This window comes from Cricetulus griseus, chromosome 5 (genome assembly GCF_003668045.3).
Source record: "Cricetulus griseus strain 17A/GY chromosome 5, alternate assembly CriGri-PICRH-1.0, whole genome shotgun sequence".
Taxonomy (NCBI): domain Eukaryota; kingdom Metazoa; phylum Chordata; class Mammalia; order Rodentia; family Cricetidae; genus Cricetulus; species Cricetulus griseus.
Window position 1 is genome coordinate 130,762,967 of NC_048598.1, and position 18,487 is coordinate 130,781,453.

Consider the following 18,487-nt stretch of genomic DNA (forward strand, 5'->3'; position numbering starts at 1 on the left):
AGAGAGAAAAGCAGATTAGGAAAGGAGGTGACAGAGTGGAGGTTTGACTCAGCGGCTGGGAGCTTGCCCAGCATGCAGAAGGACCTGGGCTCAATTCCCAGCGTGGGGCGAGGGTGGTGGGGGCGGGCGGCGTTCAAAGTTAGAATGTTTGTTTGGCACAGCCAAAACCTTGAAAAAAGTACGTCGTCCTAAAACCAGCTATTAAAGACTTGTTCGTGCTCTCACAAATCTTGTTGACTGCTCTATCAACAGCGGTGTCGCCAAGTAACTAAGTCTCCCATGCTTTCTGTTTCTATTACAACACTCCGGGCGATCCCACACGCAGAAGAGACGCGCAGCGTTCCAGCACTGGACGAGTGCGTGTTTCCGCGACGCCGCGGTGCAGCTCGGGAGGCAGCCGGCGACCCAGCTCCGGAACCCCGCCTTCAGGGGTTCTCTGGGCGGAGCTCCCTGGTGTGATCCATGGTGTTGGAGGCTGGCGCCGACCGTCTTCCGCTCATCGCAGAGCAGGACCGGTGGGGACAGCAATGAGCTGGGAGTTGCTGCTCTGGCTGCTGGCACTGTGTGCGCTGATCCTGCCCCTGGTGCAGTTCCTGCGCTTCCTGCGGGCCGATGCCGACCTGACGTTGTTATGGGCCGAGTGGCAAGGGCGACGCCCAGGTGAGCACCCGCAATGGCCCGGGCTGCAAAAGAGAGACCAGCCCCTGTTGGCAGTGGCGGGGGCGCATCCCCTTCTCCGCCTAAAGTGAGCAGGGTAGAGGTCCCTCCCGGTAGGATGGAGCCTCTGTGGCCAAGCTAAGCCTTGCCCAAGGGCTGAGGACCCTGGAGGAAGAGACAGTGGCTATATAGGCAGTTCTCATTCTGTCGCTTGTCTTAGTTCAAGGATGGTACTGATGGGTCGCTCAGACTAGCAAAGAAAACGTCAAGCTCCAAGATTCAGGACACAGACTTCTTCAGTAGACTCCCAGGGATCCCGGGACACTATCAGAGAGGACACTGTGGGGAGCAGAGTGTGTCCCCTGCTTTGTAAGAGACTCAGTGTCTGTTCATCCCGAACATGTTTATCAGGTGCTTTTTACTCTTCCCCAAGCATTGGAAGAAAATGCTTGACTGGTCTGACTCACCCACTTTCCAGTTGCTATAAATGTCACAATAGAAAGCACTGAGCTGACATGTTGCCAGGAGAGAGATCATTCTGGGCACGCTAAGGTACATTTCATTTGCTGCATCTTGGTCTGCGCCTTGCTCCGTGTTTGATACTCGCTTAATACACGGTTCACATGCTTAGATATTATGTCAGTTCACAGGTGCTGTGTGTTGCATTAGTGTGCTCAAGTACTTCACCAACGGCCCCTGACCTTTGGAACAATTCTTATCACATGGGTATTATTATTTGTATTGTTTTTCAGTTAGAGGCTCTGACAGAGAAACTAAAAGCCTGCCCGAGGTAGGCTTTTGATCCTTCAAGGACTAAGTGGGATTCCATCATCCATGGTGACAAGTACACAGAGCATCTCAGTGTGCTTTGAAGTCGCTGGTCACTTTGAAGATAGTGCATTCAAAGTCTGCAGGGCAGGGTAGGTGAACACTGGTCTTGGAGACTAAAAGATAAAGAGAGGGTAGTATTTTACGCCCTTCCCAGACTCAGGCAGACATCCTTGCTGCATTTCTTTGGCTCCAACAGGTGCAGTATTGACAAACGAGACTGCACAGGGTGTTTGCAAATTCAGTGCTACAAAACTGGAAAAGACATGGCTGTGACCTGTAGACTGTATCCCAAATATTAGCTTTTGTTAACTGTAATTTTCTCTTTCTGGATCACTGTTAAGACAGATGGGATGCATGTCAATTCATTGCTGTTAGTTGCTTGTGGGTATTTTTTGTGTTTGAGCCTCTGTGCTTTTATTTAATTTGAAGAATGAATTAAAATTGGTTTGCAAATTATAGGATTGTATACAAATTATTAACACGTTAAATTATGTCTGAAATGTAAAATTGTTGACAGCATCCAAGTGCACGTGTGCAGTTAGCAAAAGTTGTTTTTTCATAGCAAGCAAGAGTTAAAAGCCACTAAAAGTAAGAGTTTGTTGACCCGTTTCTGAGACAGAGTCTCATGTAGTCCCCAACTGGCCTTGAACTCATTATGTAGCTGAGGATGGTCTCCTGTCTCCACTTCCCAAGTACAGGTATTCCAGGCAGGCAGCTCTATGCCTGGCAAGAATAAGTACTGTTCTTGGGGAATGGTGAAGGGGCTTGAGACAGGGTCTCTACATAACTCTGGCTGTCCTGGAACTCACTGTGCAGTCCAGGCTGGACTAGAACTCACAAAGGTCCGCCTGCCTCTACCTCCCAAGTGCTGGGATTAAAGGCATGTGCCACCACACACATCTCTTATTCATGCAGATTCTTTGGTTAATTGTGCCTTTCCCCAAAAGCATCTTGCCTGAAAGGAAATCTTTGTTTACATAGTTTGGTTCTTTACAGGACATGTTACTTGTGTTCAAAGGTCTATGAAACAGTTGGGTTTTGAAATACTGTCTCTTGTTAGGGCTTTGACTGTAGTTGGATGATAGTACATATGTCTATAATGTTTGCAGGCTGGGTTAGTCCTCAACAGTGCAGAAATGTATAGACCATATCTGATTGTGTACACCATAGGATTGCAGACAGTGGGGGTTGTTTCTGCCAGGGTTCTTGTTTGTTTATTCACTTATTTGTGAATAAACTCCTGTAAAACTCCTTTTGATGTTCCAGTCTCTGCAAGGTGTTAGGCCACTACTGTGAAGAAGGAAGACAGGGTCCCAGCCTCAATGGATTTAATGGACTAGTGGGGGGTAACTCACTCCATTTCCTGAAGAACTCAAACTCCATGAAGTTCTTGTGAGGGTTTTAATATAGAATTGTGTTAAGCTCATAGACAAGAATGAAATAAGGGCAGCCTAGATACCCTTATTACTCCCTGTCATGGAGCAAACTAGAGTCCACAAGAGATCAGCATGAGGTCTGGTGAGTGTAACAGGCCCCCAGACCTTAGCACAACTGACTCCATGATGGAAGTACCATTCAGTCTGTAAAACTCAGCATGCAGACAGAACCACCTGCCAAAAAATACAAACAGAGAACTAATCCATCAAAGTCCCTAGTTTGGGAAAGTCTCTTAAATGTACTTATCTTGCTTTTTGGCTTCTGTAATTCTGCTGCTGGCTAACTGTTCTTGTTGAGTGAAGGGTGTCAACCCAGGACATGTTTTTTTTTGTGCTTAAAGGCTCACCCTGTGAAAGGTGAGGTGCTACAGTGGGATCCTGAATACCAAGTGTAGTCTCCAGCCAGCTATTGGTTTAAAGCCATGTCTGATCGGTCTTCTCCGGTGGATATCCCACAACAGCTAAAGCTGCTTGCTGCATAAACTTGATGACCAGAGTTCCATCCTGAAAGCCACAAAAAGGTGGAGGAAAAGACCTGGCTTCTAAAATTGTCCCCTGACCACCAACATGCACACAAGGCTCGTGTGCTCTGCCATGCATGCGCACACACAGTAATAATGATGATAGAATTTTAAAAAGTTAAATCCAGGAAGAGGACTGGGGCAAGGTATTCACTGCTGTGACCCTGGCACTTCCAATGTGGAGGCAGGAGGATGAAATATGTGTTTCAGGCAAACATAGCAAGCTACTGTCCAAACAACAACAGCAACAGCAAAAATCCAAGATGATTATATCATACTATTGAGCAACATATAGTATTTTCAAAGGCCTCATCTGTGGTTTCTTTTCAGAAATTAGAATTATAAAACTAAAAAGTGGGTGGGAACTTTAGAATCATTTATCTGCGTCTGCCATTTAATAGAGAAAGCAATGAGTTTCCAGTCACCTAGCTTTCATTTTCTTTGTCAAATAAGTAGATAAATTGAGACTTAGAGTGAGACTGTGTAGTTATGAGGCTTAGCTACAAATAGATTGTAGTAAATTCACCCAGATTCCAAAATATTCACCATGCCATATGGATGACTTATTAATAACATGGTTTGTATTCACAATTTTTTAAGAAAACTCTGGTAAAATACACTTTCTTAGAATGCTTGAATTCTATTTACTTATTTTGTTTGTTTGTTTGAGACAAGGTCTCTGTATATTAAGCTGGCTCCAACAAACTGTGTAGCCACATAAGTATGGCCTTGAACTTCTTACCCTCTTGATTCTACCTTCAAAGTTCTGGGAGTGCAGACATATACCATCATTCCTGGCTTTTGGAGGTACTAGAGACTGTTCCCAGACTTTGTGTACTCGGGGCAAGAATTCCCACAGCTGAGTCAATCCCCCAGCCAGGACACTTGAAATTTTATGCTGCACATATTAGACCTTCATATTTAGTAGTGGTATGTTTAAAAGTGTATTTATTTCATTCATGTTTTAATACTCTTTGGTATATGGGTGTCGTTTATCACATACTGGCTCCCCTGTAACTCTCCTCCTTCCTCCACAGAATGGGAGCTGACTGACATGGTGGTGTGGGTGACTGGAGCATCCAGTGGCATTGGCGAGGAGCTGGCTCTCCAGTTATCTAAACTTGGAGTCTCTCTGGTACTGTCAGCCCGAAGGGTGCAGGAGCTGGAGCGGGTGAAGAGAAGGTGCCTGGGTGAGTCAACTCCCAACCATAGCTGTGCTTCCCGGAAGTGAGAATCCAAACTCAAGTGCAGCTTTGGGAAGTGAGGGAGGGCGGGACTGTCCTGCAGAGTTCACACTGGCTCCAGAGCTTCCTGTGCACTGCCCAGCTTCCTCTTCTGTTACCTCTTTGCTTCTTTTCTGCCATCCTCCCACTGTTGTTTTTATACAAGCTCTCAAGTGCCGGTGGACTTTAATGATCAAGTGACCTGTATCTTTGCTTTAGGAGAAGGGGCTCTTACCCGAAGCATTCCTGTGTATAACTAATGTAATGCAGTTAGGAATGTTTTGCTTTACGTCAGATATTAAAGTCATGGGCAGGTGTGTGTGTGTGTGTGTGCAAGTTAGGATGATGAAATAAAAAGAAAGGAAATAAATAAGGCTTAAAAATGAACTCAAGGTAGTACCTTCTATATTCACACAATGGGTGACACTGTTAATATTTTCATTGGCTTAAGTTTTAGTATAATCACATATTTACTTTAATATATTAGCCTCATGGGGTGTTTAGTATTTAGCACTTTAATATAGTTTTAAATGTTCGTGTGGTTATGTGTGTGCGTGCCTCTGTGTGTGTGTACCTCTGTGTGTTTCTGTTTGTTTGTGTAATTGTGTGTACCTCTGTGTTTCTGTGTGTGTGTGTGTGTGAGAGAGAGAGAGAGAGAGAGAGAGAGAGAGAGAGAGAGAGAGAGAGAGAGATTTCTGTGTGTTACTCTTCAATTATCTTTCTTTCATTTTGCTGACTTCGTTGGCCCAATGGTAAGAGTTCTTTGCCCCAATTCTCAATAAAGTCACAGGTTCTTCTCATGATGTTGATTTCAAAAGCCACTTGTGTTTTAGTTCTATGCTTTTTTTCTTTTTAATGGTCATTGGTCCTCTACCTCTGTGACTTGTAAGGCTGGTGCTAGCAGAGAGAATTAAGTCATGTCAGCAATGCTGAGCTGGTGTGAGGACCATTGGCCGGCCCCTTTCCAGTTTTTAAAAGTCTCATGATGTTCTTTCATCTCTTTGCCTACAAAACTTACGTTCCTTCTACATTCTATGTACTTGCTAGTTTTTCTTACTGGCATTTATTATTTTAGATTAAAGTTAAAGTCCAGAACAATTCATTTCTATTGTTCCACTGGTGACCAGAAATAGAAAAGATCAAATGTGTCCCTCTCTTAGTTGGGGTTTCGATTGCTATGAAGAAACACCATGACCATGGCATCTCTTATAAAGGAAAACATTTAATTGGGGTGGCTGGCTTACAGTTTCAGAGGTTCAGTCTATTATTATTTTGGTGTGGAGCATGGCAGCAATCAGACAACGTGGAACTGGAATAGTAGCTGAGAATCCTACATCTTGAAGGCAGTAGAAAGTAGACTGGGACCGTGGGCAGTATCCTGAGCATAGAAAACCTCAAAAGTTGCCCCCACAATGATACACTTCCTCTAACAAGGCCATACCCACTAAAACAAAGCCACACCTCCTTAGTGCCACTCCCTATGATGTTATGGGAGCCAATTACATCCTAACAACTACATTCCACTCCCTGGGCCCCATAAGCTTGTTACGATATCATAATGCAAAATGCTTTTAGTACAACTTCAGAAGTCCCCATAGTTTATCACAGTGTCAACAATGTTTAAAAGTCCAAAGTCTTGCCAGGCTGTGGTGGCACACGACTTTAGTCCCAGCATACTTGGGAGGCAGAGGCAAGCGGATCTCTGTGAGTTCGAGACCAGTCTGGTCTACAAGAGCTAGTTCCAGGACAGCCTCCAAAGCCACAGAGAAACCCTGTCTCAAAAAACAAAATAAACAAAAAAAGTCCGACGTCTCTTCTGAGATTCATACAACTTCTTAACTGTAAAAATTGAAATAAAAAAGCAGGTCACATTCTTCCAATATATATATAATGGCACAGGATATACATTACCATTCCAAAACTCAGGAAGGGAGCATAGCAAGTAAATACTGGACCAAAGCAAGACTGAAAACCAGCTGAGCAAACTCCAAACTGTACATCTCCATGTCTAATGTCAAAATGGTCTTCAGATCTCCAACACCTTTCAGCTTTGTTGACTGCAACACAATTCTCTCTCTCTTAGACTGGTTCCACTCCCTGTTAGCAGCTTTTCCTCAGCAAGTATCCCATGACTCTGGCATCTCTAACATCTTCAGTTCTCCAAGACAATCCAGGCTTCAACTTCACGGCCTCATGCAATGGCCTCTCTATGCCTCCATTGAGGACACCTCTGACACATGCCTGACCTCAGTGGCTTTCCTTAGTCACAGAGGCAAATTCCATAGCTCCTTTCTTCAGTTCTTAACTCTCAAGCCAGAACCACGTGGTGGAAGCTGCCAAGTTCTGCTGCTTACTGGGGCTGGAACATGACCCCCTTGTTTAATTACATCTTTATCAGCTTTCTGTCTTTGGCTGCCTAAGCTTGGCTGTCCTGAAACTTGCTCTGCAGACCAGGTTGGCCTCGAACTCAGAGACCACCAGCCTCTGCCTTCCCAGAGCTGTGACTAAAGGTGTGTCCCACTAGACCCAGCTCTAAGCTTTTCTCTAGTTCTTTTTCACAAGTTAGAAACTTAGCTGTGTGGGATCTTGCCCCGAGGTCACCACTTCCTAAATTCCACTTCTTAATCCGTTTATCTCCTTGAACACAGGACTTAGCTTCATTGCACTTCCTGGTGTGTGCGTGTTTTTTTTTCTTTACAAAATGTACATTTTGTGATTTACCCTGCTCAGCTTGCTCTTTTAAATTATAAATCTTTATAAGCATGAACACTAGTAACCAAACAGCAGAGTCTATATTAGGCCGTTTTGAAATTTCTTCTGTTAAGGGAGTTAATCCAAAATTCTTCACGTTAGCCTCAGGCAGTTTCGTTGGACAAGGGTAAAAGGCAGGTACTTTCTTCACCAAGATATCATAAGAATAATCTCTAGGCAACATACTAAAATTCTTCTCCTCTGAAACTTCTTGATTGAGTCCCCGACAGTTCAAATAACTCTTAACACCTCTGTCTTCCATGCTTCTACTAATATGAATAATTAAGCAGTGCTTAAAGCATTCCATTGCTTACCTAATGCAAAGTTACCAAAGTCTGTATTACTCCAAACAAAAACATGGTCAGGCCTATCACAGCAATACCCCAGTCCCTGGTACCAACTTCTGTCTTAGTTAGGGTTTCTATTGCTGTGAAGAGACACCATGACCATGGCAACTCTTAGGAAGAAAACATTTAATTGGGGTGGCTCACTTATAGTTTCAGAGGTTCAGTCCATTATCATCATGGCAGGGAGCGTGTCGGCGTGCAGGCAGATGTGGTCCTGCAATAGTAGCTGAGAGTGCTATGTCTTGCAGGCAACAGGAAATTGACTGAGACACTGGGTGGTATCCTGAGCATAGGAAACCTCGAAGCCCCACCCACAGTGACACACTTACTCCAACAAGGCCATACTTATTCCAACAAAGCCACACCTCTGAATAGTGCCACTCCCTGTTTTATTATGGGGGGCCAATTACATTCAAACTACCATAGTCCCAGTATGTTTTTAGGTAGGAATTGTATGAAGGACTTTGTGCTTTTCCTTATTTACCTCTTGGAATCCTTGACCTAGGGAGTGAAGGTTCTACTTATCATCCCTAACCTTCTCAGCTTCTCATAGATTTATAGGATGAGAGTAAAGGAAAAGATTTAGTTTTCAGTTATGTGTATATGTGTGAGTCTATACATGTGAGTATAGGTGCTCTCGCCAGAGGTGCTGGCTCTCCCTGGAGTTTGATTATAGATGGTTGTGACATGGGTGCTAGGAATTGAAGTTGTGTGTTCTGCCAATGCAGTACAAGCTCTTACCCACCAAGCAATCTCACCAGCCCTAAACTGGTGTTTTAAACAATCAACTGAACTGGGCCAGTCTATTGCAAAAAGAAAAATAACTCTATACTCATTAAAAAAAAAAAAAGCTGTTGTATAATTTTTCATCCTTTTTTTCGGGTGGAGCTATTGTTTCTCTTTGATGTGCAGCCTATGCTGGCTTCAAGATCCCAGTCTGCCTGGCTCCACTCTCAGAGTGCACTGCAGTTGTGGACCACTATGTGTGATTGGTTGAGTTTCCTCTAATAGTATAGTATTTGTTTTGTTTTGTTTTTTGAGACAAGGTCTTGTCATATAGCCTTTGCTTATCTGAAACTTGTGATGTAGAACCAGAACGAACCCAAGATTCTGCAGTCCTCCCTCCACCTTCCAGTGCTGGGACTAGAGCTGTGTCGTCATATCTGTCTTGTTCTTTGCAAAGTTCTTCTGCATATAGTCAAGGGAAATCATGTTGTTCTGGCCAGCCAGCCAGAGTGCTGGTCTGTGATCATTGCATAACATCATCTTGTCAGGGACGCTTTGGCAGAGTTACCTAGAATAAATTCATTGCTGCCTTTTTGTAGGGTAGAGGTTAAATTGAACTTGGAATGGCTTGCTTATTGTTCATGTTTCTTTTTCAGAGACTGGCAATTTAAAAGAAAAAGATATACTGGTTTTGCCCCTTGACCTGACCGACACAGATTCCCATGAGGCAGCTACCAAAGCCGTTCTGCAGGAGTTTGGTAAAGTAAGTTGCATTTTGTATCAAAGAAGCATGGATGGCATTGCTTATCTGTCTTTGAAAAAAAAAAAAAAAAAAAGCTGCCAAAGAAATTTCAACTGTGGATCCCCTTCAATGGGAAGGAGACAGATGGAGCACATGCAGTGAGGTCGGTTCAGGACTTAGCTTCTTAATCATTGGCTGTTTGCCTTCAGCTCGTTGGTGCTTTTCATCCCTTCCCAAGCACTAATTTCTCCATGAAGAATGATAGGAGTTGACATCTACCGATGCTTTTCTTTTTTTCTGATGCTTGTTACTTTACTTCAAATGGAAATTCTCCAAGTGAATTCTGCCTCTTCCTTACTTCTCCTTCTTTCCTTCCTTCCTTGTTCTTTCACCCCTCCCCATTTGAGACAAGCGTGATGTAACTCCATTCAGGAACTCACTATGTAGACCAGGCTGGCCTTGAACACAGAGGTCTGCCTGCTTCTGCCTCACAAGTGCTATCACCACACCTGGCTTTGCTTATTTTAGTTTTTTAGCTGCTACCAGAACCACATCACTGTCTCTTTTACTCTTCAAGTTAACAATACAAGCAATCATTTTCTTAGACTATCTTTAAGTGCTCGTTTTCTGATTTTTAGATTGACATTTTGGTCAACAATGGTGGAAGATCCCAGCGTTCCTTAGTTCTAGAAACCAACCTGGATGTCTTCAAGGAGCTGATAAATTTGAACTACTTAGGGACGGTGTCCTTGACCAAGTGCGTTCTGCCTCACATGGTAGAGAGGAAACAAGGGAAGATTGTTACTGTGAACAGCGCTGCGGGGATTGCATCTGTGGCCCTTTCCAGTGGGTACTGTGCCAGCAAACATGCTCTCCGGGTAAGGCAACCCAAACTCAACTGAAAAAACTGACCTCTGTGTGTTGGGAGGAGCATAAGATGTTCTGTGGCTTTGCTGATTGGAACTGGACCTTAAGTGTGAGATGGAAACAAGAGAACTTGACATTTCCCCTTAGATAGATTCCCTGCAACTGGACTTACAGGTAGCTCTAAGCTGCCACATAGGTGCTGGGAACCAGTCCTACAAAAGCCACAAGTGCTCTTAACCGCTAAGCTATCCCAACCTCTCTGAGAGTGAACTTTTAATCGTTGTGTGTATACTATATGCCAGAAGAGGAGTCAGTGTCTGTGCTGGCTGCTTGGTCCACTGTGTCTTGCTACAGAAGGGAAAATATTAAGCGTTCTTTATTCCTTTAGCAAGCATTTAGTCTTGGACCCTCTCTGAAGTAGGCATTGTGTGAGTGTTGTATGACACCATTTCTGAGAAGACACAAACAACGTCTGCTCATCCCAGATAAAGATGACAGACCAAAGTATGGACACTATCGAAGTCCAACTTGATGAACCAATGAGTTTTAGAGGAATTGCTTACGGGAATATGGGCGAGGGGTTACTGACAGGAGCAGATATGACTCAAAGACAGCTGCATCACCAAAGTCCACCACAGCATGGTGACAGCTCACAAAAGCTGGGACCTTGGAGCACACTGCATAACCTGTTGGAGAGGTTGGCAGGTTGGAGAGTGTTCTCTCCAGGAAGCTCAGTTGGTCTAAACGTTTCCTAACAGCTTGGTTTGTCTCTGTTTCTTCCAGCCAGCTCGGCTTGTCTGAGAGTGACTCTCAACAGTCCTGACAGCTTATATATGTGTAGGGTGGGAGGGGCCTAGTGAATCAGTCAATTTCAGGGACTTCCTGGAGCTATTTTGAATTGTTTACTTTCTGAATTAAGGAACTTTGCTGCAGGATGGGATGATTCATTTCCCCCTTAGAACATGCTGTTTTTCCTCCTTTCAAATGTTCCGATTCTGAAGGGGTTTCCCTCCAAAAACGGAAGGTTTTAATCCCACAGGAAACTCCTATACAGCCAGGCTGTCAGTAGGAACCCCCATCACTTCGGTGCTTGTTAGGAGTCAGTACTTAAGAGTGGACAAATATTTAATGTTAGATTGTATTGCATGTGCTCAAAGATGATCCGTAGTCCGTAAGGCTAAGATTTCTTTATTTAGATAAACATCAGCCCAAACACAAGCCAGAGCGTGCCCAGAGGCCGAAAGCTAGTGTGGCCAGGAAGAAGGGGCATCCACATGTTCGTGGCCTCTTAAGAATTCTCTCTGCATCATCTTCGACCTCCCCTGACCACGCCCTCACGGATGAGGCCAGGCACACCTTTAGGGGCTACTAGGAGGCAGGGCTACAGTGTCTTCCTACAATTCCCCTTTTAGTCTAAAAGAGGATTAAAACTTAATAGTGCAAAAGATCCAAAATTAACAATCATAAAGGTGAAATACAAGAAGATACAATAATCTGCTATTGCACATCCTAACTATGTCTATTCCGGCTAAGCCCTAAAGTCATGTGGAAAGGGTGTCCAGCTTGAGCACCTCCTTCCAATCCCAACTCTAAACCATAAGAAAGTTATTTCTAACTAGGCTTACACTACCCTAATAAACAATAATGAGGAATGGGGGTGTAGCATCTTCTAAGTTATTTCCTGCTGAAACAGGACGATAGTAGCATTGTGGGGTCCTGTGGGAAAAAAAATGTTAGTATAGGGAAAGTCTCTCATGGGTTATCTCCAGTCCATGTTAGATGGGATTTGCTTGATTGAAGATCTAGGTTGAAATCCTTAACTTGATTGAAGTCAGTACTCGAAGCTGTGGTCGGAGTGTCAGTTGAAACGGAGTAAGTGTAGTTGGATCCAGTGTAGTTGAAGAGGTATGGCCCAATTCCTTTTCCTGAGCAACCAGGGATTGTAGTCAGGCCTTTTCTGTGGATAAAAGCTGCAAACCGGCAGCCGAGCACAGAGCTAGGCGGGCGTACGGTTTTTCCGCCAGCAGCTAGGCAGATGCCAGGTAGCTATGGCGCAAATTGCAAAGTGCTGCCAGGAGTAGCAAAACCCGCAGATAGGCCCGCAGAAGATTTAAACAGTCCAGGGCCGGGTGGGAGTTCGGGGAAGGGGAGCGGTGGCTCCGGAAGGGGCGGGAAGGGAGAGCGAGGCAGTAGGGGTAACTCACTGCTTAGCGGCCGTGCGTTTTCCTGCAGTGAATGGAGATACTGTGGCGGGAGCTCCCCGCAGCTTCTGGGCTGGAAAGCAGAGGCCCAAGATGCTGCGGGCACTCAGGGGCAATGTAGCCGCAGGTAATCAGGAGCTTTTGGCGGCCTTTCGTGGCCGCCAATGGAGGCCCACCGAGAGGGAATGGGTCGTGGGTGTCAGGGCGTCAAGTATTGCGTGAGCTCAAAGATGATCCGTAGCGCTCAAAGATGATCCGTAATCCGTAAGGCTAAGATTTCTTTATTTAGATAAACATCAGCCCAAACACAAGCCAGAGCGTGCCCAGAGGCCGCAAGCTAATGTGGCCAGGGAGAAGGGGCATCCACATGATCGTGGCCTCTTAATAATTCTCTCCGTGTCATCCTCGACCTCCCCTGACCACGCCCTCATGGGTGTGGCCAGGCACACCTGTAGGGGCTACTAGGAGGCGGGGCAACAGTGTCTCCCTACAAGATTGTGTACAGATGGATCCACTATTTTGCTCTTTAGGTTTGTAAGTATTGTTTTTTTGTTTGTTTGTTTGTTTGCTTTGTTTTGTTTTCCTGCCAGGCTCATGTGGCACATTTTGGCCTCCAATTCCCTTATTTGCTAAGGGTGGCTTTGAACATCTGATTCCTCTGTTTCTCCATTTCTACTGAAGGGTGACAAGTATGAGCCACCATACCCAACATCTGGTCTTTAAAATAATGCAGGAATATATTTCCTAGTTAAGGAAAAGAAATAAGGGAAAACAAATATCTATTTATTTCTATTGGTTTGGAAATGACCCATATCTTAGAGTGCAGATTTATCTTGGTCCTTGGAAGGGCCTGTAGTAGGTGGTCACATTGTATTTGTGACTAGTCATATACTAGTCATCGGCTATAAAATGATTAATTCTTCACTGACATTGTAGTAGACGCCCCCCACCCCCGACATTGGGAGCTTCCTCCGGGATGCTGGAGTAGGTAGGCACAAGCCACAACCAAACACCTGTTTTCACAGAAATCATTAATTAAGTGGGGAAGGAAAGTTAAAGTGGCTGCTTTCTGAGTCAGGCAGCAAATGACCTTGCAGGTAGAATTTTTAAGAGGAAAAAAAAGAACGTCTGTGTTAGAATAGGCTAGGATGTGGTGGTAAAAGAGACAGGGGATGAGGGAGAAGGGGAAGGAAACAAGGGATATTTGTCCCAGAGGGACAAAAGACTGCCTCTGGATAGAGGGGAAAGAGACATGGCACATTGAAAATGGGCGGTTTATAAAGGTAAAAGGGGAAACCCTGTGTTAGGATGAGGCGTTTAATTTTAGCTGGGCATGTTAATTAGGTGAGCCAAAGGGGGCTTTTTTTTTTTTTTTTTTTTTTTTTTTGGTTTTTCGAGACAGGGTTTCTCTGTGTAGCTTTGGAGCCTATCCTGGCACTCGCTCTGGAGACCAGGCTGACCTGGAACTCACAGAGATTCGCCTGCCTCTGCCTCCCAAGTGCTGGGATTAAAGGCGTGCGCCACCAACGCCTGGCCCAAAGGGGGCTTTTGATTGCTGGACTTTGATAGTCATCCTCAGGAGGAGAAAGTTGCCAAACAAGGGAATAGACCTCGGTGGTTAGCTTTAGGAATGTAATCTAATGGTTTTTAGCAAGGCAGAGGGAAAGGGGGAGAAGGGCAAGGCCTGCCAGAGCTACGTGCTGGAGTGGGCTAGTGTCCCTTCAGAAATGAATTCTTCTGGATAAAATACTAAAAATAAACTGAGAAACTGAATTTCTTTATGCTTATTATCATGTGGTTCCAATCTTGTTTTTTTCCTTCTTTGCTAAAACACCCACACATTTGGCCTCTTGGGTGGGGGGTCGGGGTGTTGAAAAGGAGCTCCTGTCAGGCATTCTGTGGTGGGCAACAGCTCCTTTTGGTTTTTCAAGACAGGGTTTCTCTGTGTAACATCCCTGGGATGTGCTGTCCCGGGACTCTCTCTATAGACCAGGCTGACCCTGAGTGCACAGAGATCTTCCTGCCTCTGCCTCCCGAGTGCTCTGAGGCGGAAGGTTTCCCGGTGGAGGTGTTACAGCTCTAAAGGAAAGGCATCTTGGCAGTCCAAAGCCAAGGAATACCACAAAGTCACACTGCACAACAATCCTCATGCAAGAGATTTATTTAGAAAGACACAAGAGGGCGCTGCCTCTGCTCTGGTGAGAAGCAGGAGGGAACTGAGCAGGAGACAGGCTTTATATAGGGTTTTTTTTTGGGGGGGGGTGTGTGGAGTTTTCTGAGGTAAAGATTTCAAGGGTGGGGATTGGTGGGATTTCAAACCAAGCCCAGGGATTGATGGGATTTTGAACTCAGGAATTGGTGGGGTTTGGGACTCAGGGATTGGTGGGTTTTGGTAGGTTTTCAAACCCACATGTGGGCTTGAACCATTTACCCTAACCCCCCCCCACCCCAATTAAAATTAACAAAAATAAATCTCTAAAAAATGTCTTAGTAGAGCCAGGCTTAGTGGCACAAGCCTATAATCCAAGGCACTTGGGAGGCTGAGGTAAGAGATTTGAATATTTAAGACCTGCCTGGGCTGCAAATAAGTTCAAAGCTAGTCTGGAAAACGTAGTTAGACCACTGTTTCCAAATAAATTGCAAAAAGGGTGCTGACAAGATGGCCTGTGGGCGGACTTTTTTGTCCTACCAGCCAGCTCCCAAATAACCTCACAGTTACTTATTATTAATTATAAATGCTCGGCCGGTAGCTTAGGCTTGTTATTAACTAGCTCTTACAACTTAAATGAATCCATATTTCTTATCTACACTCTACCATGTGGCAGTACCTTTTTTCAGCATGGCATGTTCATCTCCTGCTTCTTCCTCTGCGTTTGGCTGGCGACTCCGCCCTCCTTCTTCCCAGGTTTCTCTCAGTCTGGTTCTCTTGCCTAACCTCTTTCTGCCTAGCTATTGGCCAACTGACTCATTAAACCAATGAGAGCAAAACATCTTCACAGTGTATAAAAGGATTATTCCACAGGAATGGCTCAGTAGGTAATACTTGCCATGAAGTTTGAGAGCCTGCATTTGTCCTCTGAGTCTTAGCATGACACAACCCCAAATAAACAAATAAATACATGTAACAACATTATTTTAATTTAAAAAGTACCAGAGATAGAAGTCATAGAGCCCTTGCCTAATGTGTACAAGGTCATAGGTTCAATCACCAATACTACAAGACTAAAAAATGAATAAATGAATGAATAAATAAATAAAGCCTGATACACTTGCAACACTGTACTACCAGGCCATTACAGAGCATGTATTTGGATAATTTATATTTCCTTTACTTTGTCCTTTTCTTTTCTCTTATGTTCTTGTTTTGTGGTTCTTAGGGCTTTTTCAATGCTCTCCAATGTGAGCTTATCCAATATCCAGGAATAACATTTTGCAACGTTTACCCAGGGCCTGTGCAGTCTGACATTGTGAAGAATGCCCTAACTGAAGAAGTAACTAAGGTAAAAATTCTAGGGAAAAATTGAGTCCTGTATTACATATGTTTGCTTTATCATATATGTCAGGTGCCTATTCAGAACTACTTATGAATTGTTCACAGAATGTGATAGCATTAAGAAAAGCATTCAAGTCACTTGGTAGTACTTAAGTGTCTCATTTTAACAATGGTTAGTGTGTGACATTGCCAGACTGTCACTTATAAGTAGTTCACCATTATGGATCCACCACTCTTATTAAGAAAGTCCTTTTATCTTTTTATATTTCTTCCCCATTATGCCACTTGATAAATGTAAGTTATTCTTATGTTGTGTGGTGCTGGGGACTGAAGCCAGGAGCTTATCCATTCCAGATAATCATTTTACCTCCAGACTGTACATCCTTTGCCCAATGTAAATCTTGGTAATTTGGTATTTCTGAAAATGTGATAATAAAATAGGCATTGATACCCTATTATGAGATGATTATGATCGAAATAAAGAGCCTTCAGCTTGTGTAACCTAATGTGGTGAACCTGTGACTTTTAGGCTCTTTGAAATAATGGAACTTACAAACCTCCATTGGCACCCATGACGACTCTCAGTTGACAGGTCACATCCTGAAAGAGTCTCACTGCTAGATGGGCTCTGGGCCCTTCCTAGTTAACATTCTCATGAGATGGTTTGGAATCCTCAGCATCCCCTTCTCTTTGACTTTCAGCCCATGAGGAATGGTATAGATCAGTCTTACAAGATGCCAACGAGTCGCTGTGTCCGGCTAATGCTAATCTCCATGGCCAATGATTTGAAGGAAGTTTGGATCTCCGATCACCCTGTCTTGATGGGGACATACATGTGGCAGTATATGCCAACCTGGGCCTTATGGCTGACCTCCAAGTTGGGGAAGAAAAGAATACAAAACTTTAAGAATGGTTTGGTAAGAGCAATTTATACATTTCTTTACAGTATGTATGGATCCTGTGTGAAAATCCAGTTTTCAGAATTCTTAAAGATTTTTTTTTCTGACTCCATACCAGTCTCTTGACTAAAATACCAAGAATGTAGAATCATATTCTGTCTCCACACAGCATGTCTGATGGTTTATTACATGATTTCTAATCTGGAAGACTAAAATATTTGTAAGGGAAAAGTCAAAACGAAGGCTGTCAGTTTCTCTTCTTTACTCACTGTTGTCATGTTTCAAAAAGTCCCTTGCACTGCGTGCCTCATGACTTTACTTACTTTATGACTTGAGCCACCTCTCCAGCCCCTTTATGACTATTTCTAAATAAGCTGAGAGCCTCTTATTTCCAGGCACCGTCTCGGGATGACGATGCCCCATTCTTTCCACAGGGCAATAGCCACACCCCATCTTGAATTATCATTTTTGTCTGTGTTTGTGCAAATTTTTGGATGAGCAAATGTTTACCCTTCCCAAACAAAAGCCACATTTGGGGTTAAGAAGTTGCCTTGCTATCTTGTAAACAGTGTATTAAAAGTTCATAAATAATTTTAGAGTCACACCCAAATATCTTTTCTTCTCCCTTCCTTCCTTCCTTCCTTCCTTCCTTCCTTCCTTCCTTCCTTCCTTCCTTCCGTCCTTTCTTCCTTCCTTCCTCTCTCCCTCCCCTTTTCCTTCCTCTCTCACTACATATTCCTGGCTACCCTTGACCTCCCTACATAAACCAAAATTGGCCTCGAACTCTGAATTGCTAGGATTAAAGGCATGCATCACCACAGTCATCCTGATGCTTAAATTCTAGATATTATTTTGCACACAGTTAGGCTGTCAGTCGGTGTGATGCAGAGGAATACCAATTAGAGCATCCATTGTTTAGCAAATGAGTAAGTAGAAAAGAAACGACCCCATTCCTGCCACATGGAGAAGATAAAAATACTAAGCCCGAGGGCCATATTTGTGTGTAGATCAAGAGTTTTGGCTGTGATATTTTACTTTCAATGGAAGTGTTTGCCCAAGGATTGCAAAGATCACTGTTGGTGAATGATGCTATAGTACAGTTCATTAACAGAGAAGCTTGGTTGTCAAACAAGGGTAAATAAGAGAGGTCTTGTTTATGCTCCTGTCATTCTTTTACAGGATCCAGACACATCTTATAACATCTGGAAGACAAAGAGGGATTGAAACAACCCCTCTGGATGTCGGAGCCACTTGTTGAGAATGACAAACAGCATTAGTAAGCTTACACACAGAAGACGGGTCCGTGACTGCTTTCTGCTGTAATTTTTGATACAAATTTCTATTCAATATGTAATGAATAATAAATAAAACCTTGCCCTGTATCCTGCAAATGTGTATGAATAAAGTAACATTAGAGGTATTTTAGCGTACAGACTTAGAATCGTGGTTAGCACACCTAACCCAGGAACTGTAGCTGGGTAGTCAACATTGTCTTAATTCACTTATGCTTCTAAATGAAACTACTGCTGACTTGCTCCCTGTAGACCATATCAATTTGCTTTTCACAGTTCTAGGGGCTGGGCAGTCAATGATCAAGATACCAGCAGCACTAGAGACCTGTGATTCTGGCTCCAAGGCCACAGGATTATGCTGCTGTGTCCTCCAGAGAGAAGGGCCGTGTCCTAACCTGGTAGAAGATTTAGAAGGGCAGGGCAACTCCTTTTCCTGAGCTCATTATTTTGTTTCTTCTTCTTCTTCTTCTTCTTCTTCTTCTTCTTCTTCTTCTTCTTCTT

General features: G+C 43.9%; 1 protein-coding gene across 1 annotated transcript; it reads left to right on the forward strand.

Moving 5' to 3' along the window:
- Positions 1 to 427: 427 nt before the first annotated feature.
- On the forward strand, positions 428 to 18,085 carry LOC100752553 (dehydrogenase/reductase SDR family member 7). Its single transcript, XM_027418234.2, has 7 exons — positions 428 to 660; positions 4,483 to 4,635; positions 9,149 to 9,255; positions 9,873 to 10,112; positions 15,680 to 15,802; positions 16,497 to 16,712; positions 17,874 to 18,085. The coding sequence occupies exons 1-7, from the start codon at positions 528 to 530 to the stop codon at positions 17,916 to 17,918; spliced, it is 1,017 nt and encodes a 338-aa protein (XP_027274035.1). The 5' UTR covers positions 428 to 527; the 3' UTR covers positions 17,919 to 18,085.
- Positions 18,086 to 18,487: the final 402 nt, after the last annotated feature.

Excerpts from the sequence above, each read along its gene's own strand:
- LOC100752553 (XM_027418234.2), top strand. The coding sequence starts at position 528 with ATGAGCTGGGAGTTGCTGCTCTGGCTGCTGGCACTGTGTGCGCTGATC. Across the intron at positions 9,256-9,872 it reads TTCTGCAGGAGTTTGGTAAA|ATTGACATTTTGGTCAACAA; the intron begins GTAAGTTGCATT and ends TCTGATTTTTAG. Across the intron at positions 15,803-16,496 it reads TAACTGAAGAAGTAACTAAG|CCCATGAGGAATGGTATAGA; the intron begins GTAAAAATTCTA and ends TTTGACTTTCAG.